Source organism: Brienomyrus brachyistius, chromosome 10 (genome assembly GCF_023856365.1).
Source record: "Brienomyrus brachyistius isolate T26 chromosome 10, BBRACH_0.4, whole genome shotgun sequence".
Lineage (NCBI taxonomy): Eukaryota > Metazoa > Chordata > Actinopteri > Osteoglossiformes > Mormyridae > Brienomyrus > Brienomyrus brachyistius.
The window spans coordinates 6,559,880-6,583,141 of record NC_064542.1 but is presented as its reverse complement, the minus strand read 5'-3'; the positions used below and the strand labels follow the sequence as shown (position 1 = coordinate 6,583,141).

At 44.4% G+C, this 23,262-nt stretch overlaps 1 protein-coding gene across 6 annotated transcripts; it reads left to right on the top strand.

Moving 5' to 3' along the window:
• The first annotated feature begins 15,768 nt into the window (after positions 1-15,768).
• drd1a (dopamine receptor D1a) lies at positions 15,769-22,447 on the top strand. Of its 6 annotated transcripts, none has more exons than XM_049028263.1 (3): positions 15,769-15,903; positions 17,691-17,807; positions 18,006-22,447. In XM_049028263.1, exon 3 carries the CDS (start codon positions 18,065-18,067, stop codon positions 19,400-19,402), a length of 1,338 nt encoding a protein of 445 aa, XP_048884220.1. In that variant the 5' UTR covers positions 15,769-15,903; positions 17,691-17,807; positions 18,006-18,064; the 3' UTR covers positions 19,403-22,447. The 6 variants fall into 6 exon arrangements, with proteins under 6 accessions (XP_048884220.1, XP_048884224.1, XP_048884219.1 ...); XM_049028262.1 differs by lacking the exon at positions 15,769-15,903 and adding an exon at positions 16,204-17,245; XM_049028265.1 differs by lacking the exon at positions 15,769-15,903 and adding an exon at positions 16,204-17,245 and having other exon boundaries at positions 17,936-22,447.
• Positions 22,448-23,262: the final 815 nt, after the last annotated feature.

The window sequence follows — 23,262 nt, the reverse complement described above, 5'->3', positions numbered from 1 at the left end:
GATTTGGACAATGCATGTGCAAGAACACTCGTTTTATGACGTTGATTAGCGACGCTTAATAAAGACAGAAAGTCTTTTGTTATTTCTGGCTCATTACATGACTCATTACAAATATATCTTTTAAATGGTGAATTTGACTCCACCGTTACGAAGAGTGAGGGAAAATTCACATTGGAGTCATTCAGAATTTCATCCTTAAAGCTATTCATAAGTAGATTTAAAAACACACACACATAGAAACATTCTTCTCTTGTCTGCCACTTCATTAATTCATTTTATGACTATGAAGTCTCATTAACAGTTATTCTGGACGTGTATTTTATCCACACATGCAGATTTGTAGAATATGTTGCTACCTGACTGCATTTAAAAATTAACTGTAATTGTTCTTGATGTATAAGAAGTGAAGGAATGCAGCAGTGACTCTGTTGAAATCAGTGTAATGTAATCTCTATCTATGGATCGTCTGCTTCCTGCTCTTTCCCCGTTACTTCACTTTACTTTGTACTGTACCTTACTCAGCCTTTTTCCCGTCTTTCCCTTAAACAGATAGTTATAGTAATTAAGAACTGCCGCCACCATTATATGACAAGGAGGAGCGCACTTACTCACTTAGTAACTTTGTGTTGTTTCATTTTGGCAATAATCTTTTTTTTCTGTAGAACATAATGTATTTTCAACAAATTGTAATATTATTGAATATGTGATTAATCACTGTCTATGCAATTCATTGTGATTAAAAAATGTATCAACTGACAGCTCTTATATACATATAACTGTATATTTACACTATGTATATACACTATATATACACATACTGTACTTCGAGAAAGTACCAAAAGTATAGTACCTGGGACGGTGGAAATGTGCTCTAATATAGGCTAACAAGAGGCTCTAGCAAACCATGCCTGGTGCTCATTTGTCTTGCCTCTCATTCCTGCCCTTGTGTTAATCTCTTCCAGCTGCCTCTTATTTGCTCCCTCATTAGTCATGTATTTAAGTGCTTCCTAGACCTATGTGTCCCAAATCCACCCACTGGCTCCCCCACAGCCAGCTGCTGATCCAATCGGTATCTCTAGCTGAGGGAGACAAAAGAGGAGGAAGCAGACTGAACCCTCACCCAAGCCCATCACACTAGACCCAATGCTGCTAGTGTCTAACTCAGGTGAGGTCCCTACCGCTCAGCTAGTGCTCAGCCCAGATGAGGTCTCTGGTGCTCCATCTAATCCTCTTATGTCCAGTCTAGGAAAGGTTACTGTCATGCCCGGCCCAGGAGAGAGCACTTCCACACCCAACCCAGAGAGGGCCACTTTGCCTACGCTGCAGGTTTCTGGTCCAGAGAGCTGTCTCCCTCGTACTACAATTGTCCTGGCTTTTCCCTACTCACCTCCAGGGGTCCCGGCTTCACCCTGCTCACAGGCGCTTGCCATCCCATCAGCTTCCACCTCAGTCACCGGCTGTCGCATCAGCACCCGACTTGTCTTCTGACTCCTTGCTGACACCTGCCTTGTCTCCTGCCATCACTCAGCTGGTCTCCTCATCCCTTGCCAGTCACCATCGAGTCAATGCCTGACTCCCCAGTCGCCACCACCCAGAGGGGTTGAACCCAGAGGATACTGCTCTGAAGGACTTGGAGTGGGACCTTCTGGGCCTTGCCCTTAGTCCTATTCCATGGGTTATCACTTCTGCCAAACGGTCTCGCCGGCCTGGTCACAATCCCTGATGCAGTCGGCGGTGCAGGCTCAGGTCACAAAGAGGGGCTGACTGGATGTATCTCCAGAAGAGGGAGACAGGGGCATGCTGTTCGGGCCCACTGCCCTGACCCAGGTCTGCCCAGAGATGTCCACTTGGACACCTTCCATGTTGCTGTCTGGTGGAGGTTTACCATGACACCTCCAGTCCAGCAGGTCCCTCATCCTCCTGTTCCAGGCCTATAGTCTCCTCAGCATCCTCCTGTTCCTGTCCTGCAGACCACTTGGTGCACTCCAGCTCCTTTAGCACCCTCCAGCCCTGACAGCCCCTGGGCACCTTCTGCTCTTGTTCTGTGTCCCTCCTGTTGGTCCCAATTCCAGCCCATGCCTGTTCCATGTCATCCTGCTATTTGTCCTGCCCCATCCTGTTTCTTCACCCAGTTCTGTTTTGTTTCACTGTGGCTTGTGTTCCCTCTACTGTATTTCTGTTCTCATGGTTGCTTCACCTGTCTACCCTGTCCTGGTCTATATTGTGTTGGTTGTCCTCCTAGTTGGTTGCCCTGATTCTTGTCCTGTGCCCTGGATTGGTTCCCATCTGGTGTTATGTCCTCTCCTGCCTTGTCCTGTCCCATCCTGCTCTGTCTAAGCCAGAGGCTTTGTCCCTTTGCTGCCCCTTTGGTCGCTGGAAAGGAGTGTGTAGTGATCCCGATGTCTTTGTAAGAGGACGAAGGTCCAAGCCTTTAGAGTCCTGGTGCTCCCTGTCTTGCTGTATGGCTGTTAGACATGGACGCTAGCCAGTGAGCTGAGAAGACTGGACTCCTTCAGTACTGTGTCTCTTATGAGAATCCATGGGTACCAATAGTTTGACTTTGTGTTGAACGTTTGATCGCTAGAGGAGTCCTGAATGAGGCACATTACCTACATGGTGAGGGAGCTTCTGTTACGGTACTATAGCCATGTGGTCCATTTCCCTCAGGGTGACCCGGCTTGCAGGATCCTCGACGCTGAGGACCCGAGGGGCTGGACCAGGCCACGTAACACCTGGCTACAGCAGATGGATAGCCATTTCCGGAGGGTGGGACTGGACCGCGTGTCCCTAATCTGAGGTTTGCTTGTCTTTTTGTCATATTTTAATATTCAGTAAATACTGACGATCTGTGTATCAAACCCAACAGTACCAATCTTAGCTGAATTTAGTTTTTGTTTCCATGCGTATGCTGTTGTACCTCATGATCCCCATTCTGTTTATGGTTGTGGAGACTGATATAAAGTGAATATCCCTTCCTTTACAAACGTTCGCTTTACGCCACCTACATAAATGAGAGAAAAAAGTGTTTCGCATTTGTTTATCAGTGAGCCAATCATAGATAGTCATGCACTGCATATCCATGTTTCGGTAAACAGACCACATACGACGGTGGTCCCACAATATTATACTGGAGCTGAGAAATTTCTGTCACCTAGCAACATCGTAGTCGTTATTATATTAACGTTTAACCCTAAAACACTAAAATGTTTTGTAGCCCCCCCCCCCCCCCCCGAATAAATGTTTATATTGCTTTAAGTCATGAATAACTTTCTCCTTTCTTCTCTAACTATGCCCCTGGTTGCCACTAAGATTTTGTGTGCCCTCAAGTACTGTTACAAAATAAGCTGATCAACGATTTTAATACACATTCATTACTACCTAGATTGGTTGTGAGCACATTGCCAACAGGCGCGCCCCGGTTATCTCGCGTCCCTGGAGCCCTGTGTGACTTGCTTGATATCAAATTGGCCAATAATAAATTCAGCCAAGTGAAAATACTGCAGGATATTAAAGGTATCATTATCCGAAGAAACTTTATTATAGAATATTCAGAAAATCATCTCGGCGCCCCACAGTCTGAGAATCACTGACCTGTGAGATGTTCCTGGAAGTCTGCAAAAACATCCACAGAATATCTTTAGATGACATGGCTGAAGATGGCAGCTGCAGCCTCCAGCCTTAGCAGAGAATGCTGCACATTAGGTGGCCCTGCACTGTGACCCCCAAGCTACGAAGGATGAGATGATGGTAGTGAAGAGAAGCATTCCAATGTACATGTACTTGTGTAAATGAAGCATCTTTCTTTGTTAAATGTAGCTCACACTTTTCTTTTTCTAGACTGACTGATCCTGAATCCTCCCTTCATCTATGTGGCTGGCGAGTGGTTTTGTGGGTTACGTCTCTGTGCTCGTGAGCAGGAGGTCCCTGGTTCGAGTCCCGGCTCTGGTATAACGTCTGCATATCTGTGGGCCCTTAAGCAAGGCCTTTAACCGCCACCTCTGGGGGTGCTGCATGTTGTCTGATTTGTAAACTATGGGGAAGGTATAAGAGAAATATTGTAGCTGTGTCTACAGCTTGGCGGTCGCAGTGCAGGGCCTCCTAATGTGCAGTGTTCTCTGCTGGGGCTCACTGCCCCCACTGGAAGCTGCTCTGAGTTTAACTTTTGACTCTGGTGCCGATACGGGCCAGATTTGGTAACATTCGATGTCCTCATGTGGCCCTTATCTGTTTCAAACCCAAAAAGCAGATTCACACCAACATTGGTCCGCAAAAAGACAGTGGGCCGGAACTGCAGCAATTTCTGAACAACATTTGGTCCAGATCCGGCTCAGACTCATCTTGTTATGTGGGATGTTCTCCCCATGTCATTGTCGGGTTTCCTCCGGGTCTTCCGGTTTGCCCCCACAGCCAAAAACATGCTGAGGCTGACTGGAGTTACCAAATTGCCCGTAGATGTACATGTGTGTGTGACTGGTGTGTCAGTTTGCCCTGCGAAGGGGTGGCCCCCCATGCAGGGTTGTTCCCTGCCCTGCCCCCGTAGCCTCCAGGTTAGGCCCTCATGACCCTGGATAAGAATAAGTGGTTACAGAAAATGGATGGATGGATGGATGGATGGATAATAATATAATAACAAATGTAGTTATTCACAAGGTTAAGCCTCTTATCTAAATGGTTGAAAACTGAATAGTGGAAATACTGGTATTTTGGGGCATTTTCAAGCAGAACCTATTGCTGAGACATGAAAAGGCTGGTACTGCATACTGGGACTCTGGTAAGGATGACTGGCATGTTAGTGTTACCACATGTTTTTAGTTGATAGCAAATTTGATTTTCTGACACAAAAGTACTTGGCCAGACATTCGCAGATTTTCATGAATTCACTTAAAATTAAAATTTTCTTTCAGCACTGAAAGTTGTTTGACATGATACCAACATGGCACATGGTGTACCACACTGGTGTCATGACATATTACATCACTCTCAGCTTGCCGAGTAACACACCAGATATATTTAAACATGTTTAATGTGCGAGAAATCCCCCTGCCCCCAGACTGCATGGGACACCCGGTAAGAGAGTGTGGTGTCAGCAGCCTCTGCACTTCACACATTACCTTCCCGTCCCCCAGATGCGAGGTGGCGCAGGAAATGCATCTTTCTTTTTTTGCGGTCAACGGAGTCCATGGGATCTCCTTGGGTTGACAGATGATTCAGAAACTCCGTGGGTTATGGACGATGCTCCCCGTCACTGAGAAGCTTCCCACCCAAACCGCCGAGCAGTTGAATATCCTCTTTCCCAGTGTATCTTCTATTTCACACATTTCTCTACAATGCAGAAGTGTGACATCACTCTTACAATGAAGGTTTTTTTTTTAAAATATTTTTGATTCTTGGGTGTCCAAGACGTCTCATGTTCTTGGTCGATGATGGTCACTAAGTAGATCTGTATCCCCCAAAGGCAGCGGTCAGCTCACGTCAGTGCTGGGAGACTCCACTGCCTACTGTTGTAAAGCTGGTCATGTGAAATACTCTTTTAAAGCACCCCCCCCCCCCAAAAAAAAAAGAAAAAAAAAAAAGGTTTTTCCTCTTATTTGCTAATAAATCTGCAATTATCTGGTAAGCAAGTGAGTTGGAGCGTAACTCTTAATGTGAATCGTCAGCGCCTGCATGATGTCCTGTGTGAAACCACAGCTAGTCACGCTGCATGTTTCCATTTTGGCTGCTTTGGTCAGTGTTACAGCATCATTGGTAATTTTTTTTCTGCAACGGTGCAAGTAAAATATGTCCATAAGCAATGAATGGATCGAATGGCCTTTACAGTCCACCACATTGGGAAAATCGGAGGTTTTACATTCTTTTACAGTGTTAGCTTTTTAGTGTAATGGATCACACGAGTGTTGCAAGAAGGACTCGGACTTGGTAAAAACAGACTTATTGGCTTTCAGTACCAGAGTCCAAAGCAGAGCACCCCAGGAGTGAGCCATCCACCCATAACGCCAAGTTCTCTGCACGCTGGTCCCTGAGATCACTGGACAGGCCACTGCAGGAAATGGGAAGCAGTGGGATTGCCGCTGACTGGGTGGGCGGCTTCCAGACGCGCTGCCCAAAGGCGAGATTCAGGTGCAGAGGGCTGGAGAACCTGAAACAAGAACCACCAACCAAGAAACCTGAAGCAGGGCTGTAACACAAGAAGAGATACTTTAGTCAAACAGTAAAGACTAAGTGCCCTGTTCAGGGACACTGCGGCTAAGCTCTGCTGGGGACTTTAACCAGCAGCCTTCTGGTCTGAAGATGCCGTAAAGTGATGTCATGCAAGGATTCACCTGTCAAGAGCAAAGGTTCGCTTAGTCTTAAATTTCTAGTATTTCTTAAACCTGCATATGCGCCGCATGTGATTAACAGGCTACGCTTTTTTAAAGGGAGATTAGACACTAATCATACACAAATTGTTAAATAAACACAGATTATCTGAAATACGCTAATTAATATGACGATGCTACAGGAATATATGCACTTCTTCCTATGACTTCATGGTAAAGGCAAGTCTCCACCCACCCAAACTTCCTGTGCTGACATACAGTATATATGCAGCATGTAGCGTTGTGTGTCCTCATGAAAATCAGAAAGAGACACTCAAGGACTCAACATGCTGAAAAACACCATCTACCTGATTGTCCTTCTCATGATTCCTGCTTTGACTTACAGCTTGAGTGAGGAACTGGAGGAGATTCGAAAAGACCTTCTTGAGCTCCGCGCCAAGCACCAGCCATTATCTTTTGTAAGTATGCGCTGTTGGTGGCTTTCTGCGAGTTTGTGTTTGTTGACTCCTATGGTATTTACGTCACTTTGGGGACACGGCTATTGGTTTGCAAACAACAGAAGTGTGAGACAGCCGTGGAACAGCGTAAAACAGAAAAATGTGAAAGCTGATTAAAAGCTATTCAAAACTGATTGTGGGTAGTAGACCGAAGGAAGACACATTCAAAATGTATCATCACTGATGGCCTTGGATCTTCACACCAGAACAATGTGCTGATAGATACTCCAGTAGAGGTGGAGATCAAAATAATTGTCTGTGTCTGATTGCTGTGAATCTGAGGAACTGTGCTCTAGATTACTTTTATCTTATTCTTGTTTTACAGGATTATTTGTATTGTTATTTTAATCTTAATTATCTCCAGTTGTCTTTTTCCATTATTTGTGTTTGTATTTCATCTCTCCTTTGCAGCATGATCCATGCGGTGGAAAAGCATTTCACTTCCCTCTCTGAAAAAAAGGGGGAAAAATTGTACCTTTGCTTGCCACTGGGGCTGTACCCTCAAGGGTCTCCCAGTTGTACCCTATACCTATAGCTAAATGTACCTTTTAAGGTACAGAAATGGACTCTGAGGATCATGTCTGTACCATTGATGGTACATTAATGCCGTTTGTACCTTTGAGATGTTGCTCAGAGTCGATTTCTGTACCTTAAAAGGTACATTTACGAGGGTACAGTCCCAGTGACAAGCAAAGGTACACATTTTTACCCTTTTTCTGAGAGTGTAAACACAAGTGCAGTGTGTTTATGTGTGTTATAAGTCAGTTCAGAGGCTAATCGGCTCTGTTCTCTTTCATAGGATTTCAGTGTCAGTTTACCCAACAGGAGCATGATGAGATACCCAGTAAGTATTAATCTCTCTGGCATTTTCTCACTGTCTCTGCATCATTTCTGTATTTTCTCAGCACTTCTCATGTCCTTCACCTGTTCTCTTCTCCAGTGCATCTGCCTACAACACTTTATCAGTAATACGATGTCCATGCTCGGCAGTTTCCCGGAAAACAATGTGACCTCTGAAATTTTACAAAACATAAGGAGTAATTTTAAGAATGTGCGTGATATTAAGCACCATCCGACATCCAAGAAGGTAAGTGGCCCTATGACAAAACATTGACAAGTGAAATAATCACCTTCCTATACAGGACTTAGTAATACAGATTTTACATGATAAGCTTCCAGGTTGATGAATGATTCATTAATTGGTCGATCAGTGTAGTAAGTGCCTAATCACTGAAATTTTTCTTTGCTCTTCCACAGAACTGCAGGTTGAAAATTAATGAAAAACTAAAGAGCGATACGTTTATTAACAAAACCATACAGTACATCCAAAACTGGAACGAGAAGTGTACATAATCTATGAGGGGACATATTTCTGAAGAGCAAATTGCTTGCTGCTTTCTTAAATTATTTTAAGGAATATTCTCTTATGCTACTTATTATTTTATTTATTATTTATAATTGTCTAATTTATTTTTAAATTATTTTTGTTTTGTGTTTGCTGACTTGGAAAATGGCATAATTTTTTACCACTGTATTGTACATTATTTAAAATTTTAAAAAAGCATTTTTGATAAAGCCTTGTTCTCCCGCCCCTTGTATACCAGTAGCCAGAAATACATTTGGGGAGGGTAGGGAGTTGGGGTTGGTTACATGGTAGGTTGGGAGCAAACAAATTTCAAGGGGCGGGGTTTCAAACCGGTGATTTTAGTAGGTGGTTATTTGCCCGCCCCTGTACTTTCGATCTGTAGGAGGGTCTCATATAAAAGATCAAAAATGACATTCGAATGAAATCACTTCCTCTGAAAAAGGAAGATACAGGTCTGGGAGATACAGGTTTGTTCCTGTATTGCTGATTTCAAACACTCACTATATTTTTTACTCACCAAAATCAAAAAAAGCAAAAACCTTGAACGTGAATACACAGAGTTATAGTGCTGGGAATCTAAGTCTCACTAAAACATTTACTGTCATGAAAAACTTGGCAGGTTTTGCAATTTTAATGACTCATTTTCAAGATTACCTAGTATATGTGTTAGAAATCAGTGTAAAGTTTACCTCCGTTGCTTTTGCATGAGGGCTGCAAGTACATTTAAATTGTCCATCCATGGAGGTCAGCAGAGCATGCTGTGTCTGTGCTCTGTGGGGCTTAGTTACTGTATGATCTGAGGGATGGCTAGTCTCTCTGTGCCAGCTGCAGGTGGCATGCTGTGTCTGTGCTCTGTGGGGCTTAGTTATGATCTGAGGGATGGCTGGTCTCTCTGTGCCAGCTGCAGGTGGCATGCTGTGTCTGGTCTGTGGAGCTTAGTTATGATCTGAGGGATGGCTGGTCTCTCTGTGGCAGCTGCAGGTGACATGCTGTGTCTGTGCTCTGTGGGGCTTAGTTACTGTATGATCTGAGGGATGGCTGGTCTCTCTGTGCCAGCTGCAGGTGACATGCTGTGTCTGTGCTCTGTGGGGCTTAGTTACTGTATGATCTGAGGGACGGCTGGTCTCTCTGTGCCAGCTGCAGGTGGCATGCTGTGTCTGGTCTGTGGAGCTTAGTTATGATCTGAGGGATGGCTGGTCTCTCTGTGCCAGCTGCAGGTGGCATGCTGTGTCTGGTCTGTGGAGCTTAGTTATGATCTGAGGGATGGCTGGTCTCTCTGTGGCAGCTGCAGGTGACATGCTGTGTCTGTGCTCTGTGGGGCTTAGTTACTGTATGATCTGAGGGATGGCTGGTCTCTCTGTGCCAGCTGCAGGTGGCATGCTGTGTCTGTGCTCTGTGGGGCTTAGTTATGATCTGAGGGATGGCTGGTCTCTCTGTGCCAGCTGCAGGTGACATGCTGTGTCTGGTCTGTGGAGCTTAGTTATGATCTGAGGGATGGCTGGTCTCTCTGTGGCAGCTGCAGGTGACATGCTGTGTCTGTGCTCTGTGGGGCTTAGTTACTGTATGATCTGAGGGATGGCTGGTCTCTCTGTGCCAGCTGCAGGTGACATGCTGTGTTTGTGCTCTGTGGGGCTTAGTTATGATCTGAGGGATGGCTGGTCTCTCTGTGCCAGCTGCAGGTGGCATGCTGTGTCTGGTCTGTGGAGCTTAGTTATGATCTGAGGGATGGCTGGTCTCTCTGTGGCAGCTGCAGGTGACATGCTGTGTCTGTGCTCTGTGGGGCTTAGTTACTGTATGATCTGAGGGATGGCTGGTCTGTCTGTGCCAGCTGCAGGTGGCATGCTCTGTCTGTGCTCTGTGGGGCTTAGTTATGATCTGAGGGATGGCTGGTCAAACTTCCTCACGCTGCCCATAGCGTGTTTACCGGCTGATTTCTACATACAGAGTACATGCATACAACACTGATAATCTCTCCAGCACAGTGATGCCTCCTAGATATTGTCCATCAGCATATTACTGTAACCAGGTAAGAAAGTTCATTTGAAAAAGGACAGAGAGAGAGAGACAGACTACAAATGAAAGACTTTGTAGGAAATTTCAGACTCGTACTTTTTTCTATCAGGAATTATTTGTGCTGTCAGATTTGAAAGCATGTTACAGCACTGAGAGACCAACCATCAGATGTACCTCGTTGTTTAGATATAGCGAAGTCCCACACCCAAACATAATTTAAAAGTGTAATTTCTGTATTTGCCTCTTGGCCAGGGAGGTCAGCGTCAGGGGGGAGTCCGACCCTGAGTATGTGAATGGGTTTGTACCATGAGCGTCAGGGGGGGAGTCCAACCCCGGGTATGTGAATGGGCTTGTACTATTAGTGTCAGGGGGGAGTCCAACCCCGGGTATGTGAATGGGCTTGTACCATCAACATCAGGGGGGAGTCCCACCCAGGGTAGGTGAATGGGCTTGTACCATTAGTGTCAGGGGGGAGTCCAACCCCGGGTAGGTGAATGGGCTTGTACCATCAGCATCAGGGGGGAGTCTGACCCTGAGTATGTGAATGAATTTGTACCATGAGCGTCAGGAGGGAGTCCCACACTGGGTTGGTGAATGGGCTTGTACCATCAGCGTCAGGGGGGAGTCCAAAACAAATAGTCTGCTCTTTATAATACCTTTTACCACATCACCTCAATTCCTAACCATCCTTCCATCCATCCATCCATCCATCCATTCATCCATCCATGGATATTATCAAATACCGATAAAAATGTGGTCACTCTCCATACTGTACGTGTGAATATGTGTGTAAATGGTGCAAGAGTGTGCCCTGTCATGCTCAGATTTGGCACCTTCTCTTTTGGGTTATTTCCGACCTTAAATTCCTTAGATTCCAGGACAGGCTTTGGAATCCTGTGACCCTACATAGGACAGTTGGCTATAGAAACTGGACAGATGGAGATACTTTGTGGACAGTCCTGCCAGGTAACAGGTTGCACTTTGCATAATCAGATTGTGTTTATTTTGTTAAACATCTCCGTACAGAAGCTTCCAGGCGTAATGCCTTTTTCAGTGTGCTGATGACAATATGTGCTTCCAAACTTCAAATAGACACCACATGTTCCTGGACAGCCAATATGAGGGCTCTCAAGTTTCAATTTCAATGAAATTACATCTGTTAGGGGCTCACGGCTAGTGCGTGAGATTTGTGAACCCTGCCTACTGCATTTATCAGACCTTGTTCTTCCACTTCCACCTAGTCTGCGCTCTCTGTGTGGGCACATCCATGTAATAACGTGCTTTCTGAGAAATCACATGTGTGCTCTGCCACTTCCACCTAGCCTGCGCTCTGTGTGTGTGCACATTCATGTAATAACGTGCTTTCTGCGAAATCACATGTGTGCTCTGCCACTTCCACCTAGTCTGCGCTCTCTGTGTGGGCACATTCATGTAATAACGTGCTTTCTGCAAAATCACATGTGTGCTCTGCCATTTCCGCCTAGATATTTGCACAGCCTGATACATCACCAATTATAATAAATACTGTAGCAGATCTAATTAATCATAGAGAGCTTCTTCTGCAGACTGGGCTTTCCTGCCTTAATCAAGTAACTGTGTGCCACACTGATCTCTGTGTGGGACGCTGTAGCTGAGAATAGATCAATGATAGTTTTCCCTATGAGCACAGTACATGGGCAGCCGCCTTGCAGTGCCCAGGGAGCTGGGGGTTAAGGGCCTTGCTCATGCAACCGTTCAGCAGAGGCTGGTGTAGAAACTGGCAACCTTCCGATCACAGGCACAGAAGCTCAGCCTACTGAGCTATACACCTACCCTGCTGATAACCCACCTGAAACAGGGTATCTAAGTTCACCTCCACCTCAAATGAACATTAGACGGGAAGCTGACTAGTCACTGGGGAGGTCCCTTGTGGTTGCCATATCTGAGCTGCATCTCTCTGTCTACCTAATTTAGTATCTACAGTATGCACGTTTTGATACACATCTTAACACTTAGTTGCCTTCATCTTTTTGAAAACTTTACTGAGAAGCACCCAGCAAAGAAGCCTTGGATGTTCTCTGCTCCGTGTCCTTGAGGGTATGGGCCTGTTGCTTTAACCAGCAGCTCTCCCTCTGTAGTTTCGCTGTGCCCATGATTCAGCTACACGCTATTATTGGTGCTGCTCGGCCACCTGAGTGCAGGTGCTTCCGTGAAGGTCCTTGCAGAAACTTTGCATGGCTTACTTTAACATATAAAAGTATGGGGTGCCCCTATCTGAATCTGGGGTGCCTCCAAACTCACAGTATTTTACCAGATTCATTCCAAGGCTGGCTGTCTGGGATACTCATATCATTCATGGGACATGGGGTAGAGAGTTGATAGAGGGTTTTGATGAGGTGGATGGTTGGCTGACTTACTGGGATCCCATTACCAAAAGACTTGACACTGACAACAAAGTTAACCTCCAACAGCCATCTGCACAATGACAGGACCTTCGCTCATACACTGTCATGGAGTGAAGTAGTACAACTTATGTCAACTCAGGAATCAGCAAACACCCTCTAGGGAAAACTGGATAAATCCCTCAATCTAATTCTGCTTTGTATGCAAAATGATCTGTCTACTGTTATTGAAATTTGTGATCCCATTTTTGCAGTTCTGATACTTTGTCAAGTGTTTGTCTCCAAATGACCGCTCTCCAATTTCTGGTTGAATTTTCTGGTAATAGCCTTCGACTTCTCTGGCCTGTAGCTTCTCCTGCTCTTCATATCCATATGACCCATGAATGTGGTGCACACTTACCTTGTCCTCCAGTCACATATCTATAATTTACCGGGCACAGTGTGGGTCTGGTGATTCTGTCAGTGCCCTCATGGAAAGGACCAGTGTAAAATCGAGATGGTCTGCTGAATCTGACAGTGCCCTCGTACAAAGAACCGAGGTGATATCAAGATAGTCTGGTGATTCTGACAGTGCCCTCATGGAACGGACCGGGGTGATATCGAGATGGTTCGGTGAATCTGACAGTGCCCTCGTACAAATGCCCGATGTGATATCGATATGGTAATTGGTGAACCTGACAGTGCCTTTATACAAAGAACCGAGGTGATATCAAGATGGTCTGGTTATTCTGACAGTGCCCTCATGGAAAGGGCCGGGGTGATATCGAGATGGTCTGATGAACCTGTCAGTGCCCTCATGCAAATGGCCGATGTGATATCGATATGGTAATTGGTAAACCTGACCGTGCCTTCATACAAAGAACTGAGGTGATATGAAGATGGTCTGGTGATTCTGACAGTGCCCTCATGGAAAGGGCCGGGGTGATATCGAGATGGTCTGATGAACCTGTCAGTGCCCTCATGCAAATGGCCGATGTGATATCGATATGGTAATTGGTAAACCTGACCGTGCCTTCATACAAAGAACTGAGGTGATCTGAAGATGGTCTGGTGATTCTGACAGTGCCCTCATGGAAAGGGCCGGACTGATATCGAGATGATATCTCGTGACCCTGTCAATGCCCTCACGGAAAAGACCGGACTGATATCGAGATCGTTGCTGGTGAATCTGACAGTGCCCTCATGGAAAGGGCCAGGGTGATATCGAGATGGTTCGGTGAATCTGAAAGTACCTTTATGCAAAGGGGTGAGGAGATATCGAGATGGTAATTGGTGAACCTGACAGTGCCCTCATGGGAAGGACCGGGGTGATATCGAGATGGTCTGATGAACCTGTCAGTGCCCTCATGCAAATGGCCGATGTGATATTGATATGGTAATTGGTAAACATGACCGTGCCTTCATACAAAGAACTGAGGTGATATCAAGATGGTCTGGTGATTCTGACAGTGCCCTTATGGAAAGGACCGGGGCGATATTGAGATGGTCTGCTGAGTCTGATGGTGCCCTCATGCAAATAGCCGAGGTGATTTCGAGATTGTAATTGGTGAATCTGACAGCGCCCTCATGGAAAGGGTTGGGGTGATATCGAGATGATATCTCATGACCCTTTCAATGCCCTCATGGAAAGGACCGGGCTGATATCGAGATGGTCTGGTGAATCTGTTAGTGCCCTCAGGGAAAGGACCAGGGTGATTTTGAGATAGTCTGTTGAGTCTGATGGTGCCTTCATGGAATTGACCGGGGTGATATAAAGATGGTCTGCTGAATCTGAGAGTGCCCTCATGCAAAGGGCGGAGGTGATATCAAGATGGTCTGCTGGTGAGTCCGACAGACCATCAGTGTCGTCATGCAAAGGGCCGAGGAGATATCAAGATGATTTGGTGAACCTGTCAGTGCCCTCATGCAAAGGACCAGGATGAAATCGAGATGGTATCTGGTGAACCTGCTAGTGCCTTTATGGAACGGTCTGGGGTGATATTGAGATGGTCTGCTGAGTCTGATGGGGCCCTCATGGAAACAACCGGGATGATATCAAGATGGTCATTGGTGAATCTATCAGTGCCCTCACGGAACGGACCGGGGTGATATCGAGATGATATCTCACGACCCTGTCAGTGGCCTCATGTAAAGGACCGAGGTGATATCGAGATGGTAATTGGTGAACCTGTCAGTGCCCTCATGCAAAGGACCGGGGTGATATCAAGATGGTATCTGGTGAACCTGTCAGTGCCCTCATGCAAAGGACCGGGGTGATATCAAGATGGTATCTGGTGAACCTGTCAGTGCCCTCATGCAAAGGTCCGGGGTGATATCGACATGGTCTGCTGAGTCTGATGGTGCCCTCACGGAAACAACCGGGGTGATATCAAAATATCTCGCGACCCTGTCAGTGCCCTCATGTAAAGGACCAAGGTAATATTGAGATGGTAATTGGTGAACCTCACAGTGCCCTTATGGAAAGGACCGGGGCGATATTGAGATTGTCTGGTAAATCTGTCAATGCCCTCATGGAAAGAATCAGGGTGATTCAGGGACCGGGGCGATTTCGAGATGGTCTGCTGAATCTGACATTGCCCTCATACAAAGAACTGAGATGATATGAAGATGGTCTGGTGATTCTGACAGTTCCCTCATGGAAAGGACCGGGGTGATATGAAGATGGTCTGGTGAATCTGACAGTATTTCTACTGGTCTCTCTTGTTTCATGTCTGTTTCCCAGTTAGGTTTGAAAAAGTTCAGCAATCACCATTTGCTAAGTAGACTGCCCCATTGCAACAGATACAAAGAATACAGATTAGATAAACAGATCTACTTATTAGTTTCAGATGTAAGAATAAAAACAAGGACAGTCTAAATATGAATTTCTCAAAAAATAATAGAATTTACCTTTCTATATATATATATATATATATATATATATATATATATATATATATAAGTATCCACAAAACACATGCAAAAACAATTACTCGAAATGCAATTACACCTGTAATTCGTGTGTCCTGCCTCCTATTCCTGCCCCACGTTAAGCATTCACAGCTGGCTCTTGTCTGGTCCTTCGTTAGCCCTGTATTTAAGTGCTTCTCAGGCTTGAGTTCCCGAGTTTGCTCATTGTTACCCGTTTGTGCCTTTGTACCAGGGCTCATTTATAAATAAAAGCCCCTTACGAGGGTGTTCGTACAGAATTTGCCGTTTTGGGTTGTGCTTTCTACGCTTAGAGTAACAATAAGTGAGTTTCAGCACTGATTCCATCAACTTTTGAACTATTTCAAATAAAGTATCATAGTTACTAGTTGATTACACAGCAGACGAACCCATTCGTTAAGGTAATTTATCACGTACTCAACTTAATTGCTAAAATGCCAAATAACGTCATTTTTTCCACTTTGAGAGTAATAACGTTTAGGCTGCACTGCTTTAATATCGACTCTTCCTTACAACGACAGAAAAACTGAAAGGGATACAAAGGCAATTCGATATGTTGTGTCAGCCTTTTTATAGTTTATTTCTCTGTATAGATGCAAAGTTTTTTTTTTTAAATCAAATTTCTTAAATATTTTGTGCCGCAATATCGTCATTTAAACCCAAGACTTAATAGAAATAATATTTAAAATATTATTAAATAATATTAAAATAGCTGCATGCGCGGCTATATTTTAAGTATGCGAAGAAATTTGAAATGTTGGTATTATTGTTGAATAATAAGCACTTTGACCGGTAGGTGGCCTCATTGAACCACTATGTAAATAATTTCGGGGCCAACGTAGGATTTCACTAGAACTGTAAAAAAAAATAATGCACATCCTCTTATAGACTTACATTATGGGTCGTTGTCCAGTAGGAGAGGCGTGCGATTTTCACCTAAATGTAATCGCTTGACATTTGGCTAAATTAGCAAACACAGCTGCACGTAAAACTCTTGCAGCGTAAAACTCTTTAAAGTATTTGCAGTGATGTTGGGATGTCTTTCCTTACCTGTTGAGGACATGCATGTCTGGATATTTTGCTTCTCCGAGAAATGCAAATCGTTTTACTTTTTACGCCCGTCAGTATGAAAGGATCAGTTCAGACGAGTGCAGCTCATATGCGCTCAGGGAAAGACAACGGGAAAGATCGCATCTGAAGGTGGAAGAATAGCGGCTCTTTAATAGTTTCCCCCGCGGTGCCTCTCTCGAGTCCGTCAACTGTGCAACTCGGATGCTGGGTGTCGGGGAAGAGCAAGCAGGGCACTGGGGCGCACCACGTAGGACTAACGCTGTCTTCCTTGATTTAATTAATTCTAGCAGAAATCATATCGGAGTCTGCTGCTTAAAATAAAACCAGACCCCGAGGGAAAGCGATCCGTGCACTCCGCCTCCCTTTATCACACAGAAGAGCCCGATTCCTTCTCCGCAAATGGGGTCGCAGATAACTTTGAGGGGAAAACGATCCTGCTTAGAAGTCATTTTAAATATATATAAATAATGAGTTTACATGCGAGATGATCGGTCTTTCAAAGACTTATGCCAGTGTGCTTTTTCGGAATGGCTGAAGAGAAAATAATAACAAATGAAAAATGAAGACTAAATAATTTTAAAAACAGAAAGGGGCAGTCATTGCTCCCCCGGGAATACTATAATTTTGAGAGGACTAATTGGCCGTTTTCCTCCTTGTTTTAAAAGCTGACAGGTATGTATGAAACTTTGTGAATTGGTACGCGAGAATGAGTTTGACTTTGCCTTGCCTTTTTATAAAAAAAATATCGCCGATCCACAACGTAATCGCTAATATTTCTTAAGAAATCTATAATATCAATCGTTATGTCGGGGTATATGCATTTAGTTCACACGTGTAAATCACCAAGTAAACACAGTATAATGGGTGAACATGTCCTGGTTGACCTAAGTCACCCTGTCAGTGATTTTAATTAACCAACTTAATCCAAATTACGGGAAAGAGAATGTGAATACTGACCTGCTTCGACGCAGGTGAAAACAACGAGCAATGTGTCATTAAAGATGTTAAGTCTTTATGACATGTATTTGAATTTTAAGGTTAAAAAATAGCTTCGATTTCTCGGTAGCCAAACATGTTTTACGGGCCAAAGACATAAAGCTGAAATATGTGTGTTTAGCAAAAGCTGGGATGGATATCGAGCGGTGATAGAGGCTCCTGCTTGATGGTCATTAGAATCGGCGGATCGGGAAACACAGCATTGATGTCATCAGTACGTCATTTCCATAAACTTACGGTGAGAGTATTCCAAGTCTATGAAAAAAAAGAGCCTCTTATTTGGAGTATGTGGTGTATTAGAATTAAAATTATTATTATTATTATTAATTATTTCTTATTAATTCCTTTTATTTTTTTGCTGCTAAGGATGATAGTCCACGTGGCGTGCAGTCTAGTCTGTTGCCTAACCCTCCATAATCATCCTCCTTATAACTAGACTGTTCAGAAATCCTGGGTGAAAATATGAGGTGATTCCTGCTGCCAGGACGTGAAAGGATGGATAGTAACCACACGACGGTCCTTGACGGTGGTGCAGCAGAGAGAGACTCCCCAGCTCGCGTTCTGACTGGATGCTTCCTGGCTTTGCTTATCCTGTCCACGCTCCTGGGCAACACCTTGGTCTGTGCGGCTGTCACAAAGTTCCGCCACCTCCGCTCCAAAGTCACCAACTTCTTCGTCATCTCGCTGGCCGTCTCGGACCTGCTGGTGGCCATTCTCGTGATGCCTTGGAAAGCCATCAGTGAAATAGCGGGCTTTTGGCCGTTTGGTTCCTTCTGCAATATCTGGGTCGCGTTCGACATCATGTGCTCCACTGCCTCTATATTGAACTTGTGCATCATCAGCGTCGATAGGTATTGGGCGATATCCAGCCCGTTCCGCTATGAGCGAAAGATGACACCTAGGGTAGCTTTTGTGATGATCAGTGTTGCTTGGACCCTGTCTGTCCTCATCTCCTTCATTCCCGTCCAGCTGAATTGGCACAAGGCTCCAGCTGGCAGCTATTCGGAGCTCAACTATTCCTACGGGGCTCTCTTCACAGACAACTGTGACTCCAGTCTGAACAGGACGTACGCCATTTCATCCTCTCTCATCAGCTTCTACATTCCTGTCGCCATCATGATAGTCACCTACACCCGGATATACAGAATCGCCCAGAAGCAGATCAGGAGGATCTCAGCCCTGGAAAGAGCAGCAGAGTGTGCCAAGAACCGGCATAACAGCATGGGGGACAGCTCCAACGTGGAGCCGGAGAGCTCCTTCAAGATGTCCTTCAAAAGAGAAACCAAAGTGCTGAAGACCTTGTCGGTGATAATGGGGGTGTTCGTATGCTGCTGGTTGCCCTTCTTCATCCTGAACTGCATGGTGCCCTTCTGTGACAATCACCTTCCCAGCATAAGAGCGGACTTTCCCTGCATCAGCTCAACAACCTTCGACGTCTTCGTCTGGTTTGGCTGGGCCAACTCGTCCCTGAACCCCATCATATATGCCTTCAACGCGGACTTCCGCAAAGCCTTCTCTATCCTGCTGAGCTGCCATAGACTGTGTCCCGTCAGCAGTGCCATAGAGATCGTGAGCATCAACAATAATGAAGCCCCTGAGTCATCTTATCACTATCAGCCCAAGGGGTACGTCCCCAAAGCGGGCAGCGTCATGTATGTGATTCCCCACAGCATCCTCTGTCAGGACGAGGAGCTGCCGAGGAAGACCGACGAGTTTGCGGTTAGGGCTCTGCGGAAACTCTCCCCAGCCGTGTCGGGGAACTTGGATAGTGAAGCTGAAGTTTCTTTGGAAAAGATTAACCCCATAACTCAGAATGGACAGCAGACTACATGAGGAAGGCTGTGTCGAGTAAGAAACACAATCTTATCTGAAAAAAATGCTAAATGAATGGACTAAAATCAGTTAATGTACAAGTGGTTTGAAAGTTCGATTTGCCAGAAAAAAAAAACAGATCCTCATCAAACACTCCATGTTGTGTTGCAAACTATGAAATGTAGAATGTTGTGAGAAGCACTTTATCCTGTATCTGCAAAACACTTTCAAAACACTTCAAATAAATGCATTAATATTTAGTGTATCTATTTGAATAAGTGACAAAGTCAAATGCAACTTGAAAAATAACAGCGCATGTGTAAAGTTACATTTCTAAGACATTTATAACCCATTTATCATTGGGTAACTATAACAATGTAGCAAATTACTTAAGCTGTTGTAGAGAACTTAATACTTTATGCTCATTTATATTCTACAATTCACTTTTCACGCTAATATATCAGCCTTAAGGCTGAATAATTTGTTATGTTTCTGTGCACTATGGTTATTCGCTTTATTTATGTATCAGAATTCTGTTTAAATTATTTGCCAGTTATTTACCTAAAACCTGTGTCAGTTTCCACATAAAGTCACGGTTACGGATGTTTCAATTATTGCAGTTTCTTTCAAAGCCATGCAGCTCTTTGTAAAATAATCCTTTTTGTAAAAAAAGGATTCGGGGGGTGGAACTGCGGCAATACTTTGAAAGAATTTATTTATGATTAAATTACATTTTGTTTGTGACCTAGCTTGCAAGCTGAGGATGAGAACCTCTTAAAACCTCTCAGAAATATCCCATAAACAGATAATTAAATGAAAAAAGGGGACTGCGCAGTTTTGTGGATATGACGTTTTGATAGGCTTTCTACCAGAAATCCTCATGTCATTTGGTCACATGTTCGGTATCAGTACTGTGACGAGGAAGAAATCTCCAAAATGAATAATTACAGTATGTGTGACATAAACACGAGGCTTTCATATGGAGTGATGCTGACCTCTAAATGATTAAATGATCCATATCTTTCACCGCCAAAGCTTTATAATGCTTTAATGTGGTGACCCACAATGGCTTGGGGTGGGTGTGCTCTGCGGTTTAGCCAGTGCAGCTGGAAGCATAATGTCCTTGTGTCCCATGTTACTATAAAGGTGATGGCATGGAAGCATTTAGGATTCCCTGACCCTTCCATCCATGTAGAGGGATTTTTAAGAGAAGAAAAATGTGACTTAAATATTGTATTTTATGTATCTGGGTGTCAGGGGAAATACTGAGAATCTATAAATGTGTTACACCTCCCCCCTCCCCCAGCGTTGTGAATTTGGGATGTTATACTGTATGTGATGTTGTAGAATTAGCAGTCAAATAAAGAAAGGAGCGCATGAAAGAGACCTTTAATGAAATCGCCATTAAAACACCCGGTCAAAGGTCAGTCTTATTAGGCTGAGTGCCAATTAGCAGCATGTGTGCCAGTTCCAAAAGAGGTCAAACGATCTGATGTGTTTCCAAAGCGACACAAGGCAGCTAACAAAGACCCAAAGAGTCAGACTCAAAACCGCAGGTCGCTCTGTCACAGAAACTCCTTAACTATTAGCGATGTCCTAAACCATCTGAAAAGGAGTCGAAACTCGCCGACGGTGAGAGACAGATACTTAAGCTGACAGACTGAACACCATAAAAATACAACATGGAAAGTCACCACACAAATGAATCCGCACCTCTGTGACCCGAGTCTCTATGAGATCTACATGTCAGGAGCTTCATGAAGCTGTTGGCTTCCTGCATCCCAGGCCAGAGGCCAAAGACATCTCATCTGGGGCAGAGAGCACACATGCGGACCCCTGAACCACTCACGTGGTCTCAGTCATTTTTCACATTTTCAGCATCTGGACGGGTTTTCCTCTGTGGTAAGCTGAAGGATACTCCCAGCCCACAAAGCCTGCTGGTTCTGTGGGATTCCCAGTGCTGTCCTGGGATTGGTACTTCCCAGAAGGAGGGAGGTTCTCTGAAGGCAAAGCGTGGTCCTTCTCTTTGGATCACCGTGTGTTCTTTGTTATTTTGCCCACTGCAAATGTTAACTAAAAAATATCAACCTAAGTTAACTGCATGATACAGGTGTGAGGACGGGACCTAAACATCAGAGCTTCTCTGCATTGTCTTGACTTGTATAATGCTTATGAAGTCCCTTGTTAAACAGAAGCACGTGTTTGCAAAAGAATGTTCATCAAACCATGAAAGGTTAAAACGCCTACAGAATGCCGGAAATGATTAATCCTCTTGTTTGCAGAAGGTAACCAGACTGTGCTTCTGCATTACTGTGTATTGTTTCACCTTTTCACATTAATAATATACTGGGAAAAACAATCCAGTACTTGTTCATATGGGGAAGGCACATATTTCACATATTTATTACTTTCTGATAAATGTATTGTAATCCGTAAGCGAGAATTCATCTTTCTCGTCTGTTCAGGAGCTCATTAGCGCTCTTGGCGTTTCGGTTTCTTCAGTTTCGTTTCTCTCCTTTTTTGTCGAGGCCAAGGCTGCAGTTTTCTGTCAGACTCTTGGTCCTGAAACGAGCGTCAGCATGATGGTTACTGTGCTTCCGATAAAGTATCCTGTCTGCTCTGCTGTTCTCTGGGGCGCCTGTAGTTTTCAGGGAAGGTAAATCGATTATGATTTCCAGCAACATTGTCGCCATTCTGGATTACAGGGAACTGGCTCCGTTGGCATATTAAGGCTAGATTCTGCAATGCCAATCTTACACCTTCTCGGGTTATAATTGCTACAGCTGTACTTTAGAAATGTAACGCGTCGTAGGTCGGGCATCTTGTATGACCTCAACTTCCAAAGTATCATTTAATTACTGCTTTTATTTACATGTAAAGTGTTGATGGGCAGACTAGTGCTTAGTGTCTGGTCCTCCTTAAATAAACACAGTGTGTAGCACTTGTGTTTCTTAATCGTGGGTTTGTTTACAGCCCTGTTTGCAATAAAGGGTACAGAAAAGCCAACTGGGACAGATGTTATTTGAACTGTAACAATATCTAATCTAAAGTTGTACAATTGTGCCCTGTTTGTGTAATAAAACTGTCCAGATTTTTCCTAATTGCTTCAATGGTTCTTCTGTTAATGTTGCGGCAAAAATTGTTCACGTCATTTTTCAGCATATGGGTTCCACTGCACAATGACTACCCTTATAAAGGGTTTATGAATGGGTTATAATCTGGTTATTAATTAGGTTATAACACTTCGCAAATCATCCATAAACAATTATAAACAAGCTGTAACACAGTTTTTGTTTCATTAATGAGTTACTACCATTTATAAGCCTTATTTTTAAAGTGGTAGCCTTTTAAAGTTTTGATATAATTATAACCGACATAACTGTTCTCAGACTGGTTAATATTTTGTCATCGCCTGACCCAGGGAATTCCCAAACACATCACAGACCGCCCAAGGTGACACGTGTGCTGCCACACAGGGATCCTGTGCTCTGAAGGCATCTGCACAGCATTATGGGTAATAATGACTATGCGCGGTTACACAAAGAAATGACAACAAACCTCATCATCCGGGGACATTGAAAATACTCATGCATTCATCTTGTAATGAAACGTATAAGTACCTGTTTGGGGAAATGTTGGAAATGATCCGGTGGTATTTATTCAGTGGGGGTAGGGGGCAGAGCCTTTCCCAGGCACCATGAAGGTGGCTGTTACGTGCCGTTGTCTTTATTCATCTGGCATGATGTCTTTTGTGGGAAGCTGCAGACCTGCAGTGGCCCGGTCAGCTCCCTCAGAGTGCAGGACTGGGTATGCCGCTCCATGTGGGCCTGGAGGTTTGGGGCCCTGCGGCTACTGTGTGGTGAAACTCTCACCAGCTGTAC